This window comes from Polyodon spathula, chromosome 25, assembly GCF_017654505.1.
Source record: "Polyodon spathula isolate WHYD16114869_AA chromosome 25, ASM1765450v1, whole genome shotgun sequence".
Lineage (NCBI taxonomy): Eukaryota > Metazoa > Chordata > Actinopteri > Acipenseriformes > Polyodontidae > Polyodon > Polyodon spathula.
Genome location: NC_054558.1, coordinates 16,714,100 through 16,737,204, shown reverse-complemented (window position 1 = coordinate 16,737,204; position 23,105 = coordinate 16,714,100). Strand labels below are relative to the sequence as shown.

The following is a 23,105-nucleotide window of genomic DNA, read 5'->3' as shown; positions in this document are numbered from 1 at the left end:
CATAACCTCAGATAATATAAAAATTCAACAGTATTATATCCGAAAGGGTTGTATGTGTCTAAAGTTTAGTGGGGTTTTTTTTTCTATTGAGAATTTTGCTTCATAATTGAAAATGTTTCCTTTAGAAAGCTATCGAGGTGTTGCCCCCAGTTTCAGAAGCAGTGCCCTTGGCAGTCTTGGAGTAGTTGTGTGAATTGCCTGGTAGAATGCTGCTGCCGAGTGGCTTGCTGGCATTGCTGCAACTGTTTCGTGTGGCCCCTGTGATCTGAGTGTCTGTGCTAAGCCTGCCTCTATCACAGGAATAGCAGCGTGGGCTTGCTTTGAGAACCCGATCCAGTGCTGCCCTTTCAGGCCTGAGCAAGTAACCATAGCAAAGTGCATAAATTAATACAGCAGGAAAAAGCTGAGTGAATCTGCACTCTCTCTCTCTCTCTCTCTCTCTCTCTCTCTCTCTCTCTCTCTCTCTCTCTCTCTCTCTCTCTCTCTCTCTCTCTCTCTCTCTCTCTCTCTTTGCCATAGTGAAACTAAAGGACTAACTGAAGCCTTCATTAATAATCAGTGGTCATATGCCTAAGGGTAATAGCTTACAAGAAGCTATAATGGTATATTACCCATTTTTAGTGCAATGTCTATACCAGTGGTATTACAATGGTCTGAACAGTCCAATACACATTATTGGTAATCCAGTGTGATGTTCCATTAGGGCCAGAACAATAATTGGTGAGTTTAGGTTATTTATTGTACTGAAACATTTTTTTTGTATTTTATCGTAAACATTTTAAACATTTTCCCCAAAGGTTAAAGAGTAAGTAGGTTCAGAATGTAATTTTAATTTTTTTTTTTTTACATTTAATATTATATTGTGTTTGCAAGCATTCTGGGTGGTTCTGAGTCCTGGGGCTCCAATATTGAGTAAGTAACATTCAAAAGTTTGCATCCAACAAACAGGTGCGTAAGTAACAAAATAGATAGAAAGCAGGTAGAAATAAACTCTCGCTCTGTAATGCTGGAGGAAAAAAACTCCAAAAAGCCATTCATGCAAAAACACCAAATGTTAAAGATAATGTGTAAATACAGTGCAAAGTGCAAATAAGTGCAGCCGTTTCAATGATAACCGTGACAATCCTCAGTGTAGTGAGAGTGAACCACCCATCACAATTTAATAGTCCAGGCAATGAATGCATGTGCAGCGCCCCAGCTAAAAATAATTAACGATTAGTAAATGCACCTGAAATCGTACTAAAAACTTAATACATGATTTAACCGTGAAGGATTTTAGACACTTACAATGCTGAAATAGTCAGAACTGAGGAGAACAAAAGTAAATCCCACCCAATAATACCTCCAGGCATACAGCAGTGTGCACATTTACTAGAACACCTCAAGAGTGGTTGTTTATAGCCTTTATATACCTGCCTGCATGAAAACCTCTGGGTGGGAGAATTTCAATTTCCGCTCAGTAATCAGTGATATAGAAATAATAGGCACTCGTGTAAATGTTAGACCACTTTGTGCTTTAATTAGGCATCTAACATGTTTCATGCATTTTAACATTTGTTCCTTTTCTCTTACTATTTTAAATTAATTGCAGGTCTGGCCTATTAAGTCATCAATTAAATTAGACAATCACTAATTTGCCTATTTTGACAGTAGTTTGATTTCACATGCTCAACAATTCAAAACTACAGAAGCAATGGCATGTTCTAATACATATGAACACTGCTGTACAATAATATCAATCAATTGAAAATACAGAGACGGGGATATTGCATTATGCGATGTAATCATTTTTCTCTAAATCTGCGTTTATACCTGCCTTTGAAATGTGCTTCAAGCTTGTCTAGAGGATGATAAGTGAAAAGTTCTTCCTTAATCGATTCAAATCATGAGACAGTGCGAAGAGAGAAGCTGAAACGATTATCTTCATAACTACGTTTGTTTTTCATGCTGCCGTAGATCTGCTTTTGGGTGAAACACATTTGTCTTCATACTGCCTGTTTATACCGACAATCAAGAAAGAAATACTGACAGAATCTCACATGTTTTGAAGACATTGAAAAACACTTCTAGTCAAAACATTTGTCATTGGATTTGAGTTTTATATTTCTAAATTCAGGACTATTGAGTCTTTCATACTGTAGTTACGGATGACAAGTAATGAAAAATGAAACTCCACTGCACCTTTATTACAGCGTATGGATTTTTTAAAATTAAGTATTAATACACGATTTACCTTATTAAATATGCATATGGTAGTACAGATTAAAATGCAATTCAATTGATTAGGTAGTAGTTCTATTAGCATATTCATGAGAGATCTATTGCACTGTGTATAAATCAGTTTGATCAACTCGTTTCTGGCTGGGCAAACCACACTGGATTTTTGAACTGTTGAAGGTTTTTGATGAATAAAGTTTGATATAAGAACAAAAGAACATTTTGTCGAATACTTCAGGTTGCTACTTCCATTGAATCATGTATTTGATAATGTAAACTGCTTGGAATTTTTCAAAAAATATTTAATAATGTCATTGATATGGTAATGAATTGCAGCCGCAACTACACTTCTGTCCGTCTAAAACTGCACTTCCCACAGTGACTCCACAATCATGTGACGTGCGATTATTATCTGTTTTTGAGGTCGGCTGTCACTTTTCTATCCAACTAGATGACTATTCGGCTCTACCGTTGGTCATGGTATCAAATAATTAATTTCTATGAAGGTCGTAATGTATTATCAAAAACCTGTTCCAGAAATGTGCCATAAACAAGTTCATCCTTAACCTTTTCTAAAAGTGTATATACATGTACTGCTTCTTTCCCTATCCCAGGACAGCGACCGTGTGGAAGAATCTGAACCCGTTTTGGGGAGAGGAGTACACCCTCCACCTGCCTATGGGGTTCCACAGCCTGTCCTTCTATGTCATGGATGAGGATACAATTGGGTAAGGGACCCCAAATGATCTTCAATGCAGGGATGGAAATAAGACTCCGATTGCACAGCAGCTTCACCCATTCCTTCATAACCTCCCTCCGCCCCTCTTAGCAGGGTTAGCTGCTTTGTGTTGCAGTGTTTGCAGGTCCCATCTGTGATCTTTAAGCTAGTGATCCTTGCAGATTGCCTGTCTTTATGACTGGAAATCACTGTTGGCTGTGAACAGATTGAGACTTATACTCTCCAGCTCATTGCACTAAGATGACCTGGCATCTATCAGCGGGAGGCCTTTGAATTTCATCGGATAGAAATGAATTCATGCATAATAGCCAGGTGGTTATACAATGTTATAGTCCGGTGCTTATTGAGATCCAGCAGTATTTCTTATTAAGAAACAGATACAGTCTGTTTTCTATGCAGTCCTTGATAAGACTAGAATAATGGATGTTAACCCATAATAATAAATTTGGTCTTATGTATATATTGATACTGTAGCCCAAACAAGTGGCAAAACACATTTTCATGGTGGAATGTGAGGAGTAATAAATGTTACAAAACTACGAAGTACAGTAAATTAACTATTCAGAACTACTCAGGTTGCCTCTTATCAGTGTTTGACCCTTTAAACTGTTTTATTCCTTTGAGAAGATGTGCCTGGATTTTACAATGTGAGAAAGCGACTTTTCATTTCTGGCATTTAAATTGCCTGCAGCTCACAGAATAATCCCTAGATTTCCCACACCATGCACATCCATTCACTATACGAGTCTCAAATGTCTCTTTTAAAACATGACACCTGGATCTACACTATGTCAGAGTAATCTCTCTTTGCAGGTCTTGCTTTCAGATAGTGTTGCACTTTTTTGGTTATTTCACCTGGAGAGTGAAACTGTCCCATCTCTTTAGGGCTTTGTTTCCTGGCTGGCTACTTCCTCTAAATGCTTCCTCTAAAGGGGAAGGCGAGCAAACTTTCTTTTACCCATTGTAGGACCAGATGCCCGTTTTAAACTGAAAGTACATGTGAGACCTATACACTCAATGAATAGCATAATAGATTTATGAAAATATGTTGTTATCCACCCCATTTCCTTATCTCTTAATCACACTGGCAGCAACCTTATCAAGCTCCACTTTTTATTGCGCTGAACATCTTATGGTTCTAAATACGACATCGTAGATTCACGGTTGTTGTTGCTTCTTTGTACCTAGTCACTTCCTGTAGCAATGATCGGTCACTCCAATCACTGCAACCGACCATGCGGCTGCACAGGAAGTGATCAGTTACCAGGAAGCAGGAGGAACCTGGTATGGGTGTAAAATATCACTTATCTTTACTATTATATTCTACTTACTGCTTAGTTTGTATCATTTCCTGTAACTAAAAAGCACTCCTGTAGCCTCAATAGAGCTTTGTGAAGCTAACGATTTATGAAGATAACAGAGATGTTTGAGTCCATAGTGTTTTAAATATCAAAATCAAAAACATCCACAAGATGGGGGCCAGTGGTAATGTTGGTAAATTAGTTCTCTTTATAACAAGCAAAATCTAGCTGAGGGTGTACAGCTAGAGCAGGACAGCTTGAAGACAGTTTTGGCCAGTGCTGAAATTCCAAAAAAAGGGTGGTATTAGACCTTAGGCGATTGCTTTGTGACCTCTGGCAGAAGATTGTGCAGAACACGATATTCACTTTCAGTTGCCTATTGACAAAACACTAACTCACTGGTTGTGGTCCCTCGTGGGTGTAATAAAATGGATAATCCATGGTTTACAGTCCTTTTTAAGAGAACAATAAAATAGCTGTTTCATAGACACTTTCTTATTCTTATCTTCCTTTCTTCCTGATTTGCAGCCATGATGATGTCATCGGAAAAATCTCTTTAAACAAAGAAGCGATTGGTTCCCAAGCCAAAGGTAAGATGAGTTTAAATACCATCCATTTCATCTACATAAAATAATTTTCATGTAGATTTCAAATGATCTGACGCAAATGAATGGAATGTCTTTCACCTCTGGGTGCATGTGGGTTTTGTCTGGGGTCACAAGTGAAACGAGTTTGCCAGTTCAAATTTACCCCCAGTGTACATTAGTCCACAACACAAAAACAATTTGCTCGCTCTCATGGCATCTGCTGTAGCCAGTTCCGTTGTCCCTCAAATACAGTACTTCAGCATTCAAAATACCTTCATGTAGAATTATATGACAGGTGGAATGTCTTTTCAGTTCACTTTCTATGAGATTCCAAATCCTGCTACAGTTCAGATGAACAAATATCACAAAGGGTCCCATTCTTAGCAACACACATCCTGCAACTAAATAAATAATTCTGTCAGAGAGAAGCAGTACACTTGGTATCATAAGAACATAAGAACATAAGAACATAAGAAAGTTTACAAACGAGAGGAGGCCATTCGGCCCATCTTGCTCGTTTGGTTGTTAGTAGCTTATTGATCCCAAAATCTCATCAAGCAGCTTCTTGAAGGATCCCAGGGTGTCAGCTTCAACAACATTATCATCATCAGACACCTGGTGAGCTTTCTTATAATCACCTAATCATATCTATGTTAATAATAAATTCAGCGTGAAACTGTATTCATGAAAAAAAGACCACATCCTGCAGATGTATACTGCTGTGGTTACATAGTCATGTTTGCCTTTTGTGTGTTTTTGTGGGGGGGGGGCATCTTACCCCCCTTTCTCTCCTCTTTGGGGGGAGGGGGGAGGGGGGGGGGGGGGGGCTGAAAGCCTGCACTGAATATACAAAACCCGGATGATTTATGCCAGATGGGTTATGAAGAAGACCTGATCCTGTGATGTCTGTCTGGGACAGCCTTGCCCGAGATGTTGAAAAATAGCAGTCTCTCCTTTCTGGGAAGAATGATTTATATAGCTTGGTCTGATGAAAGCAAAGCTGGAGGGAGCACAATTCCCATGACCCCAGAGCCCAAACTGTAGAGTTGGTACAGTGAGCAAAATACTGAGAGCAATTTCCCAAATTAGATTCAAATGACATTCCATAAGGCTGTGTTAAGATGCAATGAGTGGATTCAGAATCTGCTCCTTTAAAGTAGTGCTAGCCAAGGCTTTCAGATCTATTTTTTAGCCTCTTATTAGTCTGGCAAAATTATCACTGTTCCCCTTTACAGGCGTGCCAACCATTACTTTCACATGCTTTATGATGGACTCCTTTAATGTTAAGCGGGGCTAGATATTAAGAGGCAAGCCTCAGGAATATATCCCTCAAGCAAATCATGTGACTGCAGAATGAACTAAACCAGGCCTTTAAATGGATTTTTAGATTTGAGAATTATTTTTTAAGCTGTTCGAACTGTATAGGATAGACCTACTTTATTTAAATCTGTATTTATATATGCTGCATATTTAGACAGAGTAGCGTGTCTTTAAGCATACACATTTGTTTGAAGACGAGGGGAAGAACCGTGCAGATCCTTCAGCAACATACTATTGACATGCATACAGCTAGTTTCCAAATTCACCCAATTCCAAAGTGAGGGTTTTAAAGGAAGCACTGTTTGCTTGAGTGATGGTGCAGCTGCACCTATTTGTTTTTGTAGGTCTGTAAACTACCATTCCCAAGGAAGTAGTAACAATAAATGCCGTAAAACTTGAAAGAAAGAAATTAGTTACAGGAAGGAGCATTTAAGCTTCCTCAGTAGTTCATGTCAGTTTTACGCTGTTAAAATTTCCTCTCTGAAAACGTTGCCCCTGTGCCCTACACTGAATTTGTCACTGGAAGGTGTCATCACTCAAAACTGCTACCTGACATGGTTGTACCACTTCTGTTGTGAATTTTGGGAACATCAAATGTCTTGAAAGAGTAATTCCTCTTTCTGTACTGGTAGTTTCCCACAGTAGTCAATATTTCACATCACCAGTGAGTCTGTTTTTAGTTTTCATGAGCTAGTCTGTCAAAGTACCACCAGATTGCTAAGGTCTGGTTTATAACGCGATGAACTTCAGTCATTTTGAAAACAAAACTCTTATGACTTGCCCTCTCAAATTAGAAATCTTTTGGTAAAAGCAATGGAAAGCCTGGGTGTAAACTGAGGTTTGATATTGTTCTGAAAAAAACAAATTGCATTTTAAACACGAGGCAAGTTATTTTACAAAGCAAAGCAGATTCATTTCATGACAACCTTAACTCACTCCAGCCTTGCTTCAAATGAATTGTTATTTATTATAGTTGTATAATAAATCCCTGACTTGTAAAAATCGAAGCATTTACTGTAAGTAATAATGACATTGCATTACCATGTTATAAATTAAATGGAATGTTCTGTATTGTAGTCTGGAATACAGCTGCTATTGTAAAATGAAATGGATAGAACTAAAATTACAATAAGCATAGTGCATTAAGAAGAATTAAAAAGATACATAGGTAGCTCACTGAGCAAGATACTCAATAATACTGACACAGACCCCATACTGGAAATGCTGCAGATGCAGCTGTGAAATCTGTAGTGCCGTAAAGGGGTTGTAATGGCCCAATGCCGTAGAGTCGGCAGGTGTGTGAACTAACTAAACTCCAACAAATCTCCTTTCATCAAAGGTGCAGCTCTTTATTACAGATGTATGGATGGGCTTGTTCACACTAGTGGTGATAAAGAAGGGAACATAAGTGTAAAAATGTAATTGCCATCCCCTCCTACTCCCTGTCACTAGAAATATAGAAAAGGTGCATCCGGAGGAGTCGCACGGTGGCTTCAGTTGTATTTACTGGCTTTTGTGAAGAATCTACATATGGTCTTGCTTTTGAAGCTTTCTCGAATCATTGGTTATTGTTGATTATTATGTCCTGTACTCGATTAGGAAATGATTGATTGCACCTCTTTTGTCAACTAATCAGATTCATTTCCCAATAAAATGATCAACACGTACTGATAAAAAAACAAAAAAACAATGGGCAAATCAGGAAACTGCAAGAGAAATAAAAAGGATGCATTTGCGGCCTACTTCAAAATCATTTCTGTATCTGAAATGGCTGAGCGAGTGCTCTTCAGACTGTCAGACAGTTGGTTGCGGTGTTTGGTACAGTAATTTATTTTAAATTATTTAAGCAGGAAAAGGCTCTTGAAAAAAGCTCTTCATGAGGGTCCGATGAGGACAGCAGGTAAATATCTGTTGTTCTGAGGACAGGGATTATATATTAGATACATACTGTACACATGTTGTGTTTGGTGCTTGTGAATTTATATCCACAAACAGGTGAGGGACAGGAGCACAGCCCTGAAACAGAACACCCTGGTTAGGAATCTATTTCAGTAGCATAGAGCTACTATATCAGGACCATTTGCACTGTTCTTCCCAATCTATTCTACTGCCCTTGATGTTCTTGTAGGAATTCCCAATGGTATGTTTATATAAAGACAGGACCAACCTTGCCTTCCAGATTTAAATTTATGGCAGTAAAACTGCGTTACACAATATATACAAACTGGTAAGCCAACAATGTCTGGTTTCTGGTAAAGAGGAGTGCACAGCACGTTTGAAGGCGTAATATTGTATATTACAGGGATAATTTATGTCATCTACATTTTATGAAAGAGCAAATGGTCATTAGTACGTTTTTTTTAGAAGGGAAGAAAGCACCCAATAAAGTTATCAAACCAGAAATCGATGTTTCATTTAGGTCATGTGTCATTTTCTATTCATTCACATGTCTTATTCTATACTGTACTGTACATACTGTTGATATACCCCTATAAAAGTGTACCACAGTATTTTTGCACTGTACTGTATTCTTGCAGTTTTAGCATGCATTTCCCAGGGTTATACTGTGCATTTACCATAGTTTGCCATGCTTTTTAATATGCTTTCCAATACCCCACTATCAGTTACAATGTTTGCCTATGCTTTATCATGCTTTTATTATGCTTTATTACACTTTGCTATGCTTTTAATATGGGAAACTTATGGGACATTATGGTTGTCATACTGCTAGCACTAATTTTGAATTTAAGTCGTGGTCCTGAATAAAAAATAATAATAAAAAATAAACGACAGGTGTAATAACGCTTGGTTTAAAGTCGGTCTGTGGTAGAAGTGTTCGGTGGTAAATAAGAGCCGTGCTTCTTGACAGGGCTGGATAACTGGATGAACCTGACGAGAGTGGACCCAGACGAGGAGGTCCAGGGTGAGATTCACCTGGGGCTGGAGCTGCTCAGAGACCCGCCCTGGACAGGACTGCGCTGCCACGTCATCGAGGCCAGGTAGAGGGGCAGAGGCTGGGCCGGGGCAGGGGTGGGAGGTGACAAATAATAAGTCTTTTTTCCCGATGCCACAAAGTAGTGTGCCCTGGTTTTTTGATGGGAAATTGCCAAAGCTGTAAATAGATGTAAATAGATACACAGGCCTGGCGTTGTTGTACATACAGTCCCACAGAGAAGGCAGGTTATGTTTGTTTAGCAAATGTTTGGTTTTTTTTGTGTGTGGATATCTGCTGCAGCAGTTCAATAGCATGTGGTTTTTAAAAGAAGAGATTAGGCTTATGGTCGAATGGTATTGTTATGTTAGAAACAGATGGATCTATATCCTGTTTGTGTTCTTTAACAGTCACCTGGCACTTCAAATCCTATAGTGCTGGCCTATATTTAATGTTATTTGTGACTTTTCTATGGAGCCTTGTGTGTTTCTATAGCACTGCATTGCAATGTAAGAGCTCAGTGAGCAACATGCTGGGTACCTGTAGCAGTCACAGCATGTGCATTAGCCATACCGAGCAAAGGCAACCAAGCATGTCACATATTTATAATTAATATTACACATCCCCAAATGCAACTTCCCCTTTAAAAAGCTGAGTTCAAAAACTGCTATTCTATTCTAGTTGCCAACCACAGCCAGTCTCTATATTAGTCAGAGTGCCGTTTAGTGAACAACTACTGTGGATCAAATTTACTGTAGCATTGCTGGCAGTACACAGTAGCTGTACACTAGGTGGTGCACTGGTGCATATGAATGTAAAGACACTTTGGCTGACCTAGCATGTGGTACATAAGTCTGTGACTGTAACCTAGAACTGAAGAGCCACTTTTGAACTCTCAAAGCACTGTGCGGTTCATTGACAGATTAACACAGAGTAGCTGGTCCTCACATTTAGTTGCAAGCCACAGATAGTCAGGCACAGCAACCTGTTGTTTAGTTCAGAGTTTCTGGTGCCCTCTCTGAAATATGTTTCAATTTGTATTTTTACTTCTTATAAGGTTCTGATAGGACTGCATTAAACTAAAACAGCTGTCTTCTAACTGTCCTACTCCATTGACTGGAACATCACACCCACAATGCATCTCCTCCGCTGGGAAGTAGGGATAGACGTCAGCTTCCAAAAAGCGTAAACTTGGAGATTGGAGATCGTAACAGCACCTTAACACAGGCTGTCAAAAAATAATATTGCAGTAAGAGTAACGGACATCATAGTTGAATTTCAGTTACTTTTGAGAAACAGTTGGTCGGTACAGAGTTAATGTCTCAGAGGCTGAGCCCAGACCCATTCTGCTGTGTATGCTTGACCAATTTGATCTTCACTATATGTTAGATTTGACATGCAGGAATCACACATTACGAACGACCCAGTCCATGCCTAGCAGGACAGAACAGGAGTCCTTGTTCTAATCCATGACATTAGATTACACAAAACCATTACCCTGGACCTCTGCAAACATACCTTAGTTATTAATAAAGCACTCGTGTTCAACAGGGGTATTTAATAATTCATCTTGGTTGTGAAGTGATGCATTATTATTGTGCCTCAGCTTGACAAATGTAATCACTCTGTAGGTCAGCAAGATTCATTTTTTATCTGGTATTACAACATCCATCACTGCTTCAGAGATGACAGCGTCGTTCTCCAGAATTAATTTCTCTTATGCTTTCATCCTGAGCTACCTGCTTCACGTGAAGCTGGTATTTGTGACCTCCTGCTGCTGAGAGGAGCTGCAAGATCTGTCTGACAGATTTATGTAGCGGCATTCAGGTTTTAATTGAAAGAAGTGTGTGCTCCCATAGCTAATGCTAGATGATTGTAAATAGCCTGAACTTTAAACAGGTTTTCTGCCAGCCCTGCCCCCAGTCCTGTGTTTCAGAACATGGGATAAGTACAATATATTCATAGTGTGTTTGTGCAATCAGGCCACTTTTTAAAAAACTTCACCAATAGCTGCATGAACAACTCCTAATAGCAAACCGTCAGACTCAGGTGAGGTGTACAGTATCATGATAAGTGTGATCAGTTCAGATTAGATTTAGCGGGGCCCGAGTGCTCCTGGCACTATCCTGGTCATTTCAATTAAATACCTAAACAAGGGGGGTTATGAAATGCAATACTGAGTGCAGGACTAACTCTGACTTTAAATAACGTCTGTACAGAATGCCAAAATATGGAGGTAAAGCTAAAGTTGCCACGGCAATTTTAGGTTAGTTTTCTGTGTCAGCTGTTAATGTGAAAGTGGCTGTGTGCCCAATGGTTGTGTGTGTGTGTCCTGGGCTTATAATGTTAAGAACAAGGATTTTAAATTTGCTGTTTAAACGTTATTGTTTTCAAACAAAATATTTTGGTCAATATTATTTTGTAATTTATGTAGTGTTTCAGTGATTAACATTAGAGCTGAACGTATAAAAATAATTATACTTTGGGGTCATGCCTGAACAAGGTGGAATTTCTGTAATGAGGCAATTATAAATATTACCTTGGTGTGCACTTGCAACTCCTTCCCTCCTGAAACAGGGAGACTGTCTGAGATTTTCAAATGCAAATTATTAACAGACTCACTGTTTCAGGGGGGGAGGAAATGACAGGTGCACACTCCAAGTTGCCATGGTCATTCTTAACTCATTACAGAAAATGAGACCCGACATGCTGGTGACTTCATTAACATCCTAAATGTCCTGAACGGAGAAACTGTAAAAAAAAAAAGATCACTTATCATGCGATAACAAAGCATTAAGAAAATGATTTAGCAAACTGACGTGTATTCTTTTAACATAATGTTTGAAAAATAAATCCTAATATAAGGATTAATAACACCAATAAAATATAATTGCTTGGTAACTTATAAAACATGCCAAATATAAATGAATACAGAAACACTTGATGAATGTCAACTAAATATGATGCACATTCAGGGGGTGTATTCCTTCATGGGAAAATAGTCATGTCTGCATCATGATTTGGTTTATAAAGCTAAAAAACATATTCTCCAATGTCTGCATTGATTGATTAAGTTTCAAGCCTGTCAACTTTCTTTGCAATGGATTCTCAAAAGTGATCCAGATCGTAGGTTCGTTTTAAAAAGCACAGTGGACATCGATATAAGCATTTCATTGACTGCCAAACCAGATCATGTGACATTGCTATGTCTGCTGAGCCATTTTTCTTTTGTCAGTTTTTATGGCTGTATGTGTGCAGTGACTGAAACACATACATTTCATGGGAATGCATTTATTATTCCCTGATACTGATCCCTCTAGGTGCTCTGTGGTATTAGGGTAAAGATGCTGTGACAATCATCCAGTTTCGTTGTGTATTTCATATTCCAAAACGTAAAAATAAAATGACATTAAAATCCTTATAAAAATGTACAACAATAATAATTTAGCTGTTTGCCCATGCTTTTCTCATGGTTGTTCTATGCATTTACCATACAGTAGTTTGTCATGTTTTTTTAATATGCTTTACCATACCTCTATGGGCTTTACAATGCTAAAGTATGTTTTACAATGCTTTTACTATGCTATCACACTTTGCTCTGCTTTTACTATAGAATACACATTTATCAAATGCAGTATGACTTCACACTGAAGACAAGGACTTTTTTTTTCGAAGTGTTTGCAGTTTTACAGTTAGGGATACAATACGTACAGCATTACAAGATGTACCCGAAAGAGGAAGAAGAAACAATACATTTATCAAATGAGACAAAGCCGCTATTTTGAGCAAAGAGTACCAACAACCTAACAGCAACACATAATAATCACATTTTGCTGTAGTAATACAAGAAGTATTCTCCAAACTGTGATGTATGCATACAGATTTAATCTCTTTATTACTAAACTCATCTTGTATTTCTCATATTTTCTGGTATAAAAGATGTACAACATATTGTAAAGATATTAGTCTTTCTCAATCTTTTCTTGATGTTAGGTCATATTCAGGGTTCGATGTGGTAGCCACTCATTGGTAACAAATATCTCAATGGTCCCATTGAGAGTGCTGGTTTTGCACATAGCAGACATTTACCTTGTATACTGCAGGGGAGAGAAATGTAGACTCCAGTAAAGCTGGAAAATAACTCTTAATAATCATTTTTAAGTAGGAAAAACTGGTCTGTTTTGTTTATTACAAATCTTTTGTTATTTGTGCTGTCAATTTGGTAGGGTTTTAGGCACATTGTTTGTCAATCAATGTTATTTCTTGCATTGCTGCATATTCTACCATTGAGTGTTTAATAACCATGGATGAAAAACATTTTTTATTCAGCTGCCAATGTATCCTAACACATTCCACTCACTGAATCACCAGAGCTTAGAATAACTTGGACCCATTCCCGTTGTATTTTTTATTGTGTTTAATGACGCTAATAAGTCAATAAATCACCAATGCAGTTGGAAAAAAACTCCTCACTAAATTAATACAAAATAAAATCAGTTTTGTAAAATGTAAAATGAATGCTCGAACAGTATTTGTATTTGTTTTGTCTAAGGAATCTGTTCAGAATTCATACCAAGCAGAAGTCCTCTCTTTCTGATATCTACATTAAAATTAAACACCCTGGTGTTGTATCTGGTGGTGAGGTTATTACTTCTCTGTAACCATGGAGACTAAAGATCTCTGTGGGGTGGGTCAATTCAAAAGGCCAGGATTAATGAAAGATACTGTGGTTTTTTTTTTTTTTTTTACATATTGGATAACCTTTAAAGTAATTGGCAACTAAATATAACTGAAGAATCTGGAGTTACAGTACAAATTCAAGTCAAGCTGACAAGGCTTCAAGTAATGGCTTAGTCATAACCACTTAAATATATTAAGCAGAGGGAACTGCTGTAGGAGGTAAGAAAATAACTTTTAAATAGGGTTTTTTTTAAGACATTTTATTTGCTATGTAGGCTGAATTTTACCCCTTAAAAAAATTAAATGTAAATGTTTTAACATTGTCCTGATTAATGGATCAACGTTTACACATTTAAAAAATGTTTATTATAAATATTTGATATAGTATTTCAACTTTACATTTCCCTATGCACATGTCATGTACTTTAATGCAGTTAAACCCTATTACAATATGTTATTGCTGTTCCTTCATTCACCCTGACTGTGCCATTGTGATTGTCTCCATAGAGACCTGGCCCCTCGGGACATCTCTGGGACCTCCGACCCCTTCGCCAGGATACTGTTCAACAACAGGACGGCCGAGACCTCTGTGAGTGCACAGACAAACTGACGGACAGACAGTTCCCCCCTGCAGAATCCAGCCCTGCCTTCCCACACTGCAGCCCAGAGCTTATAAGCACTGAGCTACTCAAACCCACTACCTTATACACTGCAGCCTAGTGCTGTCTTTCTTTCTTTCTTTCTTTCTCTAACCACTGAGCTACTCAAACCCACTGCCTTCCACACTGCAGCCCTGTACTTTATTTCTTCCTCTAACCACTGAGATACTCAAACCCACTATTATACCTTCCACACTGCAGCCCAGTGCTTTCTTTCACTTTCTTGATGACAAACATGTAAACTGCCTACTCCCCAGGTAGCGCTTCTGTGCTAATCAACTGGGAGCAAGTGTTGGTATTATCTTTTGACAGATATCCAGCTAACTGCCTTGTAAGTATATCTCACACACACACACACACACACACACACACACACACACACACACACACACACACACACACACTCACACACACACACACACACACTCTCATCCCCTGTAAAAGAAACCAATGTTATATTTATAACACCCTCTATTTTTGCAGTGCTAGTCCCTTGAGTAGCATGCAAATACATAATGATTTAGTGGAAATAAGTCTTACAGTATTAAGCATTTAAGAGAGAAAAAAATGTATCTTGTGATTGAAAGTGAGTGAAGTATTTATTTAGTATGGATTTTCATATCGACACCCATTCAGTGTCTGAATCTTCAGAAGTTTATCAAAGCTTCTAGAGAACTTATTATTGAATAAAATAGAGTGGTGCTGATGCTCTGATTATCCAGATTATGCCCACTAACATGTTTTAAGACTGTAAGGATTATTAAGAAACTTGTAACAAACATTACAATGACAAATTAGTGAAGTTAATCAAAACGTCCACTCCAGAAAGCACTATAAAGCAGTTGACTGCTTTACATTCATTGTGCATCTGTAGCAGAAGATTGTGCTTGCATATCGGTCTGTGCTTACACCTTTCATATTTTTCTTTTTCTCTTAAATTATATTTATCATCTTATTGCCTGTACCTTAAAGAGTTAAGTAGTAGGGTTCTGAAAAATATAGTGACATGTCCCCCTGTGTGTGACTACAGCTGTTAATGACATACCTATTCTTTTCATTTTTAACATCCTGGCAACTTTTCACACAAGTCTGTTTCAAAGCTAGTTTCAAAATGTCTGCTCTACTGCACTGCTAGTATAAATATTATTGCCAAACAGGTAACACAGCAATAACGATCCATGATTTTTGTTTTTTGTTTTTTATCTTCCCGTGTTGATTTTTAGAGGACAGATCTCAAACCCCAGTGCACTAGAGCGGCCATTTTGAAAAGAGCATGTAAAAAGTTGTCCAGATGTTAACAATGAAAATAAAAATTGACAGGCATGTTATTTAAACGGTTGTAGCATTACTAGTGGACGTATAACGCTTTATTTATCGGAACCTCACTACTTAATCTTAAACTATTTCAACACTCAGACACAGCCCAGTGTTTAAAACATTTTAGCAGCGATGATTACTTGAATCGAGATGTCTGGGTTGCCATAGAGATAACAACTAGGGGCGATTACTGAAAAAAAACTAACCTCAGTTCATTAGTTTTTTTTTTTATAAAACAAACACGAAGATGACTCAGTCGGACCTCTTTACACTTTTGGAAAAGTGCCACAAACCTACTGCACACACCACCAGGCTAAATAATACCTTTGACATTTGAACTTCTGTTATCCCAGACAGGAATGCATTTCAGCAGTTACAGGGATTAGTTTGAGACAACTGAAAACTGAAAGGATACAATCTTTTTTAAATAAGTTAATATCAATGAATTTAGTATACAGCAAGTTCTAGATCTTGGTCTCAGAAAAGTTTTGCATTTGTTTAGTTCAACTTTAAACACACTTTCTTTTCCATCCATGTACATTGTAAACAGAATGCTCCTTGACTGTTCGTGGAGTTCTGTGGTCATTTCACGCATGGGGGTGGCCATATTTAATATTGGATTTCTTACCTGAAATATTTTAGATATTTTAACACCAATAAAGGCACTACAGCGTTGAAATTGCATTCCCTAGTAGATCTCAGTCTCTACAAGCATACCTCGTATGACCTGGTTTTGTTTTGAACACGTTTAGAATGTGTGGATCTGGTTAATCTGTGTGTTTGTGACTCAGATCATCAAGAAGACACGCTTCCCTCACTGGGACGAGGTGCTGGAGCTGGAGCTGGAGGGCTCAGAGGTGGCAGAGGGGCGCAGCCTCACTTTGGAGGTGTGGGACTGGGACTTGGTGGGAAAGAATGACTTCCTGGGAAAGGTGAGCCATCTTACCATACACTGCGTAACCTAGCAACAAGGACCCCAGTGAGGGTCACATACAGTACAACATTATGAACCCTCCTGCAGCAGTACAGATAGTCAGTTTTGCACAGGAGCACAGAGGCAGACATAGGACTGTGACAATCAATATACCAGTAAGTGAGCTTTTCAGGGGAGCAATCCAAAGAGAAATCTGATTGATGCTTGATGTATACATTATCACTGTCTCAGGAACTGTTGATGTGTTGACTAGAAACTTGGAAAGTTTAACAACCACCAATAGGGAATGTGTTGAGCCACCTTGACTTTGAATGCCTATCCAATATGGCGGTTTTGATACTTCTCCAAAACAGCTGCATGAATTTCTGCCAAATCTCATAAAGGGACACTGGCACTAATACGCTACTGCAATTGAAAACCACCATGCATTGGAGACATCTTTGCTATTTCAAAATATCAAAATGTTACCACTGTAGTACTGTTCTACCAATGGCTCATACCAGTGTAGCTGCCCTAGGGCTAACAATGGACCTTTAGTACTGAACTGTTGAAGAAGGGTAAGTGAAGGCCACCCTGTCTTGTGTAATCCAGCAGATCTCCTGTGTGTGGCACTGACAGTCTGTCTGTGTGCTTTGGCCCTGTGTGTAGGTGGAGATCCCCCTGGAATGCTTGCAGAGGTCCCCCCAGGTCCGGGGCTGGTTTCGTCTGCTGCCCCTAGGAAACATGGAGGATGATGCAGGGTGAGAAACTGCCAGACCTGCACTGCTGGTGACTTGTTAACTTCTAATTATTTTATAATAAAACTGTTGTAGGTTTTGGTATAAAACTTAAAATGAGGAGGTAGCTTTAGAAAACAGCATAGTTGCAGACTAATTTCTGGGATTTGAAATTGTAGTTTATTCCACAGGTTTAAGGTGCTTTGGCCTCATTTCAGAAGCTGTTCTTCAGTTCTAGTTGTCAGTCATAGACAAATGTAAAGTAGGCGGGATCAGCCAGAGTGTCTTTATGCCCGTAATCTCCAGCACCATCTAGTGAACACCAACTCAGGATCAAGTGTCCTTTTGTATTGCTGGCAAAACAGAACAGGGGTTCACAAGATGGCGCTGGTGTTTACTATCATGGACAGAGTTACATGTCTCTGTCTGGACACTAGAACGAAAGAGCCACCTTTGAACTCAGGTCAAAGCAACTTTACACTGACAAACACAGACCCAGTGTTTGAGTAACTGAAATAAGAACCACTGAGAAGGATTGTTAACCTCATAAACATTGACTATGAAAACTCGTTAACACAGTTTAGATGCAGAGTTCTGTATAGTGCGGTTAGCCAAGCTCTTTCTTCTAGGGGTAAGCTGGGAGCCCTGAGATTGACGATCCGCCTTGCGGAGGACCGCATCCTGCCTTCAATGTACTATCAGCCCCTGATTGACCTGCTGGTGGAGTCTGTGATCTGTCCTGCTGAGGTGAGTTCCTTGACCATCAGCAGGGTGTTCATGCCTTTTGTCCCTTGACTACTCTTGAACGCCTAACAAGTGCATGTATTAGGTGTGTTTTACTGTATCTAAATTTAGCTACATGGAAGGTGTATTTTTGGCCAGCATTCCACAAACAAACAGCATGATTGCAGTGCAAAGAAAGCAAGGTTTTAGAGAGGATTGCAGCTGCACCTCAATGCAGGTGGCTGTTGGTATAGTATTATAAAACATATAGCGCCTTTTGTAGTGGTCCACCATCTCAAAGCACTTTACAAGATACAAGACTAGGATGTGTGAACTATGCTGAGCTGGGATTTGAACCGGGTACCTTATGGTTACAAGCCAGTTTCTTTAACCACTGGATCACACAGCCTCATAAACACCTTCATAAGTTAACTGCAAACTGGAGCACTTACTTTTTTACAGCTTGCAAAAGAGGCACCCACACTGCTACAGTAGGGGCTTGCTGTTCTAAACAGTTGGGACTGAAGATTAATTCCATCCAAATCAAGTGCCCACCTACTATTATTACAATACCTATATGAAACTTGGAACCTTTTGTAGTGAACATTCTATCAGTCATGTGACAAAACATGATTCAGAATGTATTTTTGAAAACAAATTCTTCACTATGTGGCACGTTAGCTGGTCAAAGACTACTATGTCTTTAATACATGTGGTTTATTCTTTGTGCATTAATTGTACACTGTCTCCTATTTCACATGATTATATATGATTTGAAGGGGATGAGGAAAGCATATGTACCGGCAGTTCGGTTTCTCCAAGCTCAGCACAAGCTCAAAGCTAAATTTAGAGAAAAATGATAATCTCTATATTTTAGCAACTCATCCTAGAACCACTTGAAAGGATTACAAACACCACACAGTAGTAATTTTTTATAATTTTTCAGTACCAGAATATACCCCAAGAAACTGTATTTTTGTCCTGTATTTTTACAATGGACAGTGTTGGTCTGGTCATGGTTGTCTGTCTGTCTGTCTGTTCCTCTGTGTTACTCAGCAGTATCTCTCCCTCCTCCAGGTGGAGGACACAACCCCACTGATCATGCTAGAGGAAGTGACAACAGTGGAGAGCCGTCAGGATGTTGCCATGACGCTGGTCAAGATCTACTTGGGCCAGGGACTGGTGGTGCCCTTCCTGGACTACCTCAACATGAGAGAAGTCAACCAGACCTGTAAGTGACATCACTGGGAAGAAAGCCATTAGTCTGAAGGGTTTTATTTTAAGTGCTGTGTACCGGCTGATTAAATATTCAGAATTCTAATAAGAATGCTTTCAAAACTGCAGGCTTCCAAAGACATTTAAGAGAAATAACTCCACTCAACACAGCTATTCTCCATATCAGACACTGAAGCTTTTAAATAATTATTGCAGGGTTGTCTTTTTGCTGTTTCCTTGTGCTAAAGCAGGGCTTCTCAAATTCAGTCCTGGGGGCCCCCTGTGTCTGCTGGTTTTCATTCCAACTGAGCTCTCAATTACTTAACTAGACCCTTAATTAAACGAATAATGTGCTTAATTAGACCTTTTTACTTGTTTTCAGCTCTTGAACAGTTTGCATATTTCAAGTTAGCTGTAACATTTTATAAGTAACTTGAACTGCAACTGTTTAAGAGCTGAAAACAAGCTAATTATTAGTTCAGTTAAGGGTAATTAGAGAGCTCAGTTTTAATGAAAACCAGCAGACACAGGGGGTCCCCAGGACTGAGTTTGAGAACCCCTGTACTAAAGGGTTTCAGGCCACTAATGTTCTAAAATAAACAAGTTTACTCTATTAGAAAAACAAATCCACTGCATTATTTTGGACTCATTCTACTTTTAAGCATATAAAGGTGTTGCATTCATTCCAAATTACACCAGATGTAGAGCTTGATCTAAGAAACGTAATGCTCCAGATGTAGATGTTTTAATTTAGGGTTAAACATACTTTCTTTTTTATACATTGTACTTGTAATGTAAATAGAATACTCCATGAATGATACAGCCACTGCCACCTCATGGATGTTCTTTGTGTATTTCAAAATTGTTATTTTTTTATATATGTATAGCAGATAATTATATAATTAGGGTGAATGGTAATAATGGTTACAAGTCATCAATTGCAGACTATCCCCTTAGCTTTAGTGCCCCCACCTTCCTAATCCCAGTCCCTGGTATTTCAGGGTGCTGTGGAGTCTTGGAGCAGAGCTGGGCTGCTGCAGGTGCAGTGGTATCAGTCTGAGGGCTGTGCCGGGCAAAAGTAAATCAAACCTAGGACTGGGAAGCAGCATCACTCTAAAAGCTTTTCCTCTAATTAACATTCTGGCTCTTGTTAGAGAAGGTGATGGCCTCTTAAATCTCAAGCTGTCGAAGTCAATTTGAATGATGAAGCAGACAGGGCTGAACTAAACAGCAAATCCCTATGAATGACTTTTAAAGAGTCTCTTTCTATTGGCAAAACATTGTGTTTAATTAATGTACTCTAACCTTTTTTGAACTGATTTCAGGGTTCAATGTTCAGTAACTACTGTACCTTTCTCTCTCGTTTTTTTATTCTACAACCACCTCTATTTATAAAACTTGAAGGAATGTTAGAACACTAACACAGAACTCTGTGCTTGTTGCATTATAGTAAATTCAGGTCTTAGTGTGTGAGAACTAACATATTCATTCATACAGAACTAAGTACATTTAATACAATGACACAATTCTTCACTGCGTTACCAAGAGGAAAAAAATGTGACAACCACTGTTCTCATCAAGTGGAAAAGATAATAAGAAGCCATATCTCCTGATTAGTTTCCATCAATGCTAATGAGCTTTCATAAAGCTGAGAGCCCTCTTTTCAAACCATTGAGGAGATGAGGTCCAGTTGATTGTATTAGCATATCTTGAGAATGAGCCTGAAGGAATTGGCAGCGCGCAGTTTGTAGAGGTGAAAAGAGATTGATGTCATTCATTAAAACCAGCTCTGGCTGCAGTGAGCGAGGTGCAAGTGGCTCACAAAAGTGCATGTTATACGACAGTGGAATTGACTGTCATGCTTAGTTAGAATAAAGAATGGAGGAAAACTAACTATGCAGGAATACACTTGAAGGCAGTCAAAGTGGAAAAAATCGTCTTGTTTTCCTTGTTGAGGAGGCAAAACACAAAGTAAGAAAAGGGATCTTCATGAAAACCAGCATGCTTGTAGGGACTGATTTGAACTCGGTGATGCCATTTGTTAACTACTAGTTCATACTTCAAAAAATGGGCGTCCAAATTTGCCCAAATTGGGTCATTTACATTACATCTTTCCAGAGTGGACCCTTTTGTAGATCTCCCATCTTCATAAGGCTGGTCTCTTTATTCTGATTTGGCTGTTTCTGTGCATGTGAAATGTTTTTTTTACACATTAGCCCAGCTCAGCCTGCAGCCGCTTTATGAAACTGACAGCGTCACAATTGGCTATATTGGGTTGATATACACATTGTTTTCATTTTTACCTCATTGGTTTCCGCTATCTTTAAAAACACAAAACTCATAGCATCTTAAAGATCATTTCCATAGATTCTGCTGTTAGGCGTTGGCACCGACGTCAATTGACTTTTTAAAAGATTCCGGTACTTTTAAAACACTTACTGTAATTGCTGTAACTTTAGTGCTTTGTGTGTAACTCAGCAGCCTGTCTCCCTCACTAGTACAGCCTTCGACCAGTGTGGTATTTCTGACATGTACCATACAGTTCCAGCTATACCAGCTGTACTTGGAAATAAGACATGTTTCTATGACATGCAATCTATGAGATTATATACAAAGTGATTCTGAAAGAAGAACACACTAGTTAAGATAACTGTGATACCTCATACCTGTGCCAACCCTTCCAGACTTTTTCCATTGCGTATCCCATGCTTATCCTGTGCATTTACCATAGTTTACCCTGGTTTGCCATGTTTATTGATAGGCTTTCCCATACCTCTCTATTTTTTACAATGCCTGCCTGTGCTTTACCATGCTGTTACTACGCTTTATTACTCTATGGTAAACTTGCATAAGGGAACCTACACTTTAAATGGCTGCAAATTGTTTTTCTGCTTGTCTTCAATTGTTAAAAATAACTGTGTGTTTTTTGACAATATATACAGATATTTATAGAGTAGTTTGGTTATTGATACAGTAATTTAGTTAAGGGGTAGCTTTTATAGAAAATAAAATGGACTGTTCCCATCTAGTCCGCAGCATAATGATTATAATATGTATTTGGTGGATCAGTACAGAATCATTTTGATTCTGCCAACTCTACCAGTAACACAGTCTGGTTTGAGAGTGGACTCAGTACTGCTCTTGATAATATATTTACCAATACCCAAGCAGAAGTTCATACAATTTAAACACAGTTAGATTAAATATATACAGTATGTTCTTCCCATCTATCTTGCAGATGGAAACTTTAGTGCGTAGATGAGCATTTCTGTTTCCATAGCAACACTATGGGGCTCTGATTAAATAGCATTCTGCTTGAGAAAAAAAACCTGCGTGTTACTGTAGACTTGTTATAAGTTGTTAAATGTCAGCTATTTAACTCCAGAGTAACCAAAGCCTCCCCATACCGCTGTTAGCACATAGTATGGGCTAAGAAAAATGATTTCAGTACACCGTGGCAGTCCAGCCTTTTTTGGTTAAGAGTCAACTAAAAATATATGTTACCAACAGAAATAAAAGACTAACATAAAATAAGCTTAAATAGCTGACTGAAAACAAAGAAATGAAAAAATATAAAGTAATAATATAAGGTTTAACCAGACTGTGCTTCAGTAAATTTGGGCTTGTGTCATTTTTAAACACAACATCAGTTTTGCTGCATTTTGAACGTACTTCTTATACAAAGGCTCCAATTCCCCTGTTGTATTTTTAAAAGAACCTTAAAAGCGCCCTGCTGTTTGCTTGCCGTGCTGTGAAGGATTAAAA

At 38.6% G+C, this 23,105-nt stretch overlaps 1 protein-coding gene across 1 annotated transcript in view; it reads left to right on the top strand.

Annotated features, from left to right (window-relative positions):
- The window catches only part of LOC121299568 (rasGAP-activating-like protein 1), a 48,337-nt gene that overhangs the window by 3,455 nt on the left and 21,777 nt on the right, over positions 1-23,105 (top strand). Inside the window, exons 3-10 of the mRNA XM_041227356.1 lie at positions 2,832-2,945; positions 4,786-4,847; positions 9,034-9,163; positions 14,284-14,365; positions 16,544-16,684; positions 17,335-17,426; positions 18,032-18,149; positions 19,203-19,356. Coding sequence (XP_041083290.1) covers positions 2,832-2,945; positions 4,786-4,847; positions 9,034-9,163; positions 14,284-14,365; positions 16,544-16,684; positions 17,335-17,426; positions 18,032-18,149; positions 19,203-19,356 — 893 coding nt within the window. The remainder of the gene's footprint in view (positions 1-2,831; positions 2,946-4,785; positions 4,848-9,033; positions 9,164-14,283; positions 14,366-16,543; positions 16,685-17,334; positions 17,427-18,031; positions 18,150-19,202; positions 19,357-23,105) is intronic.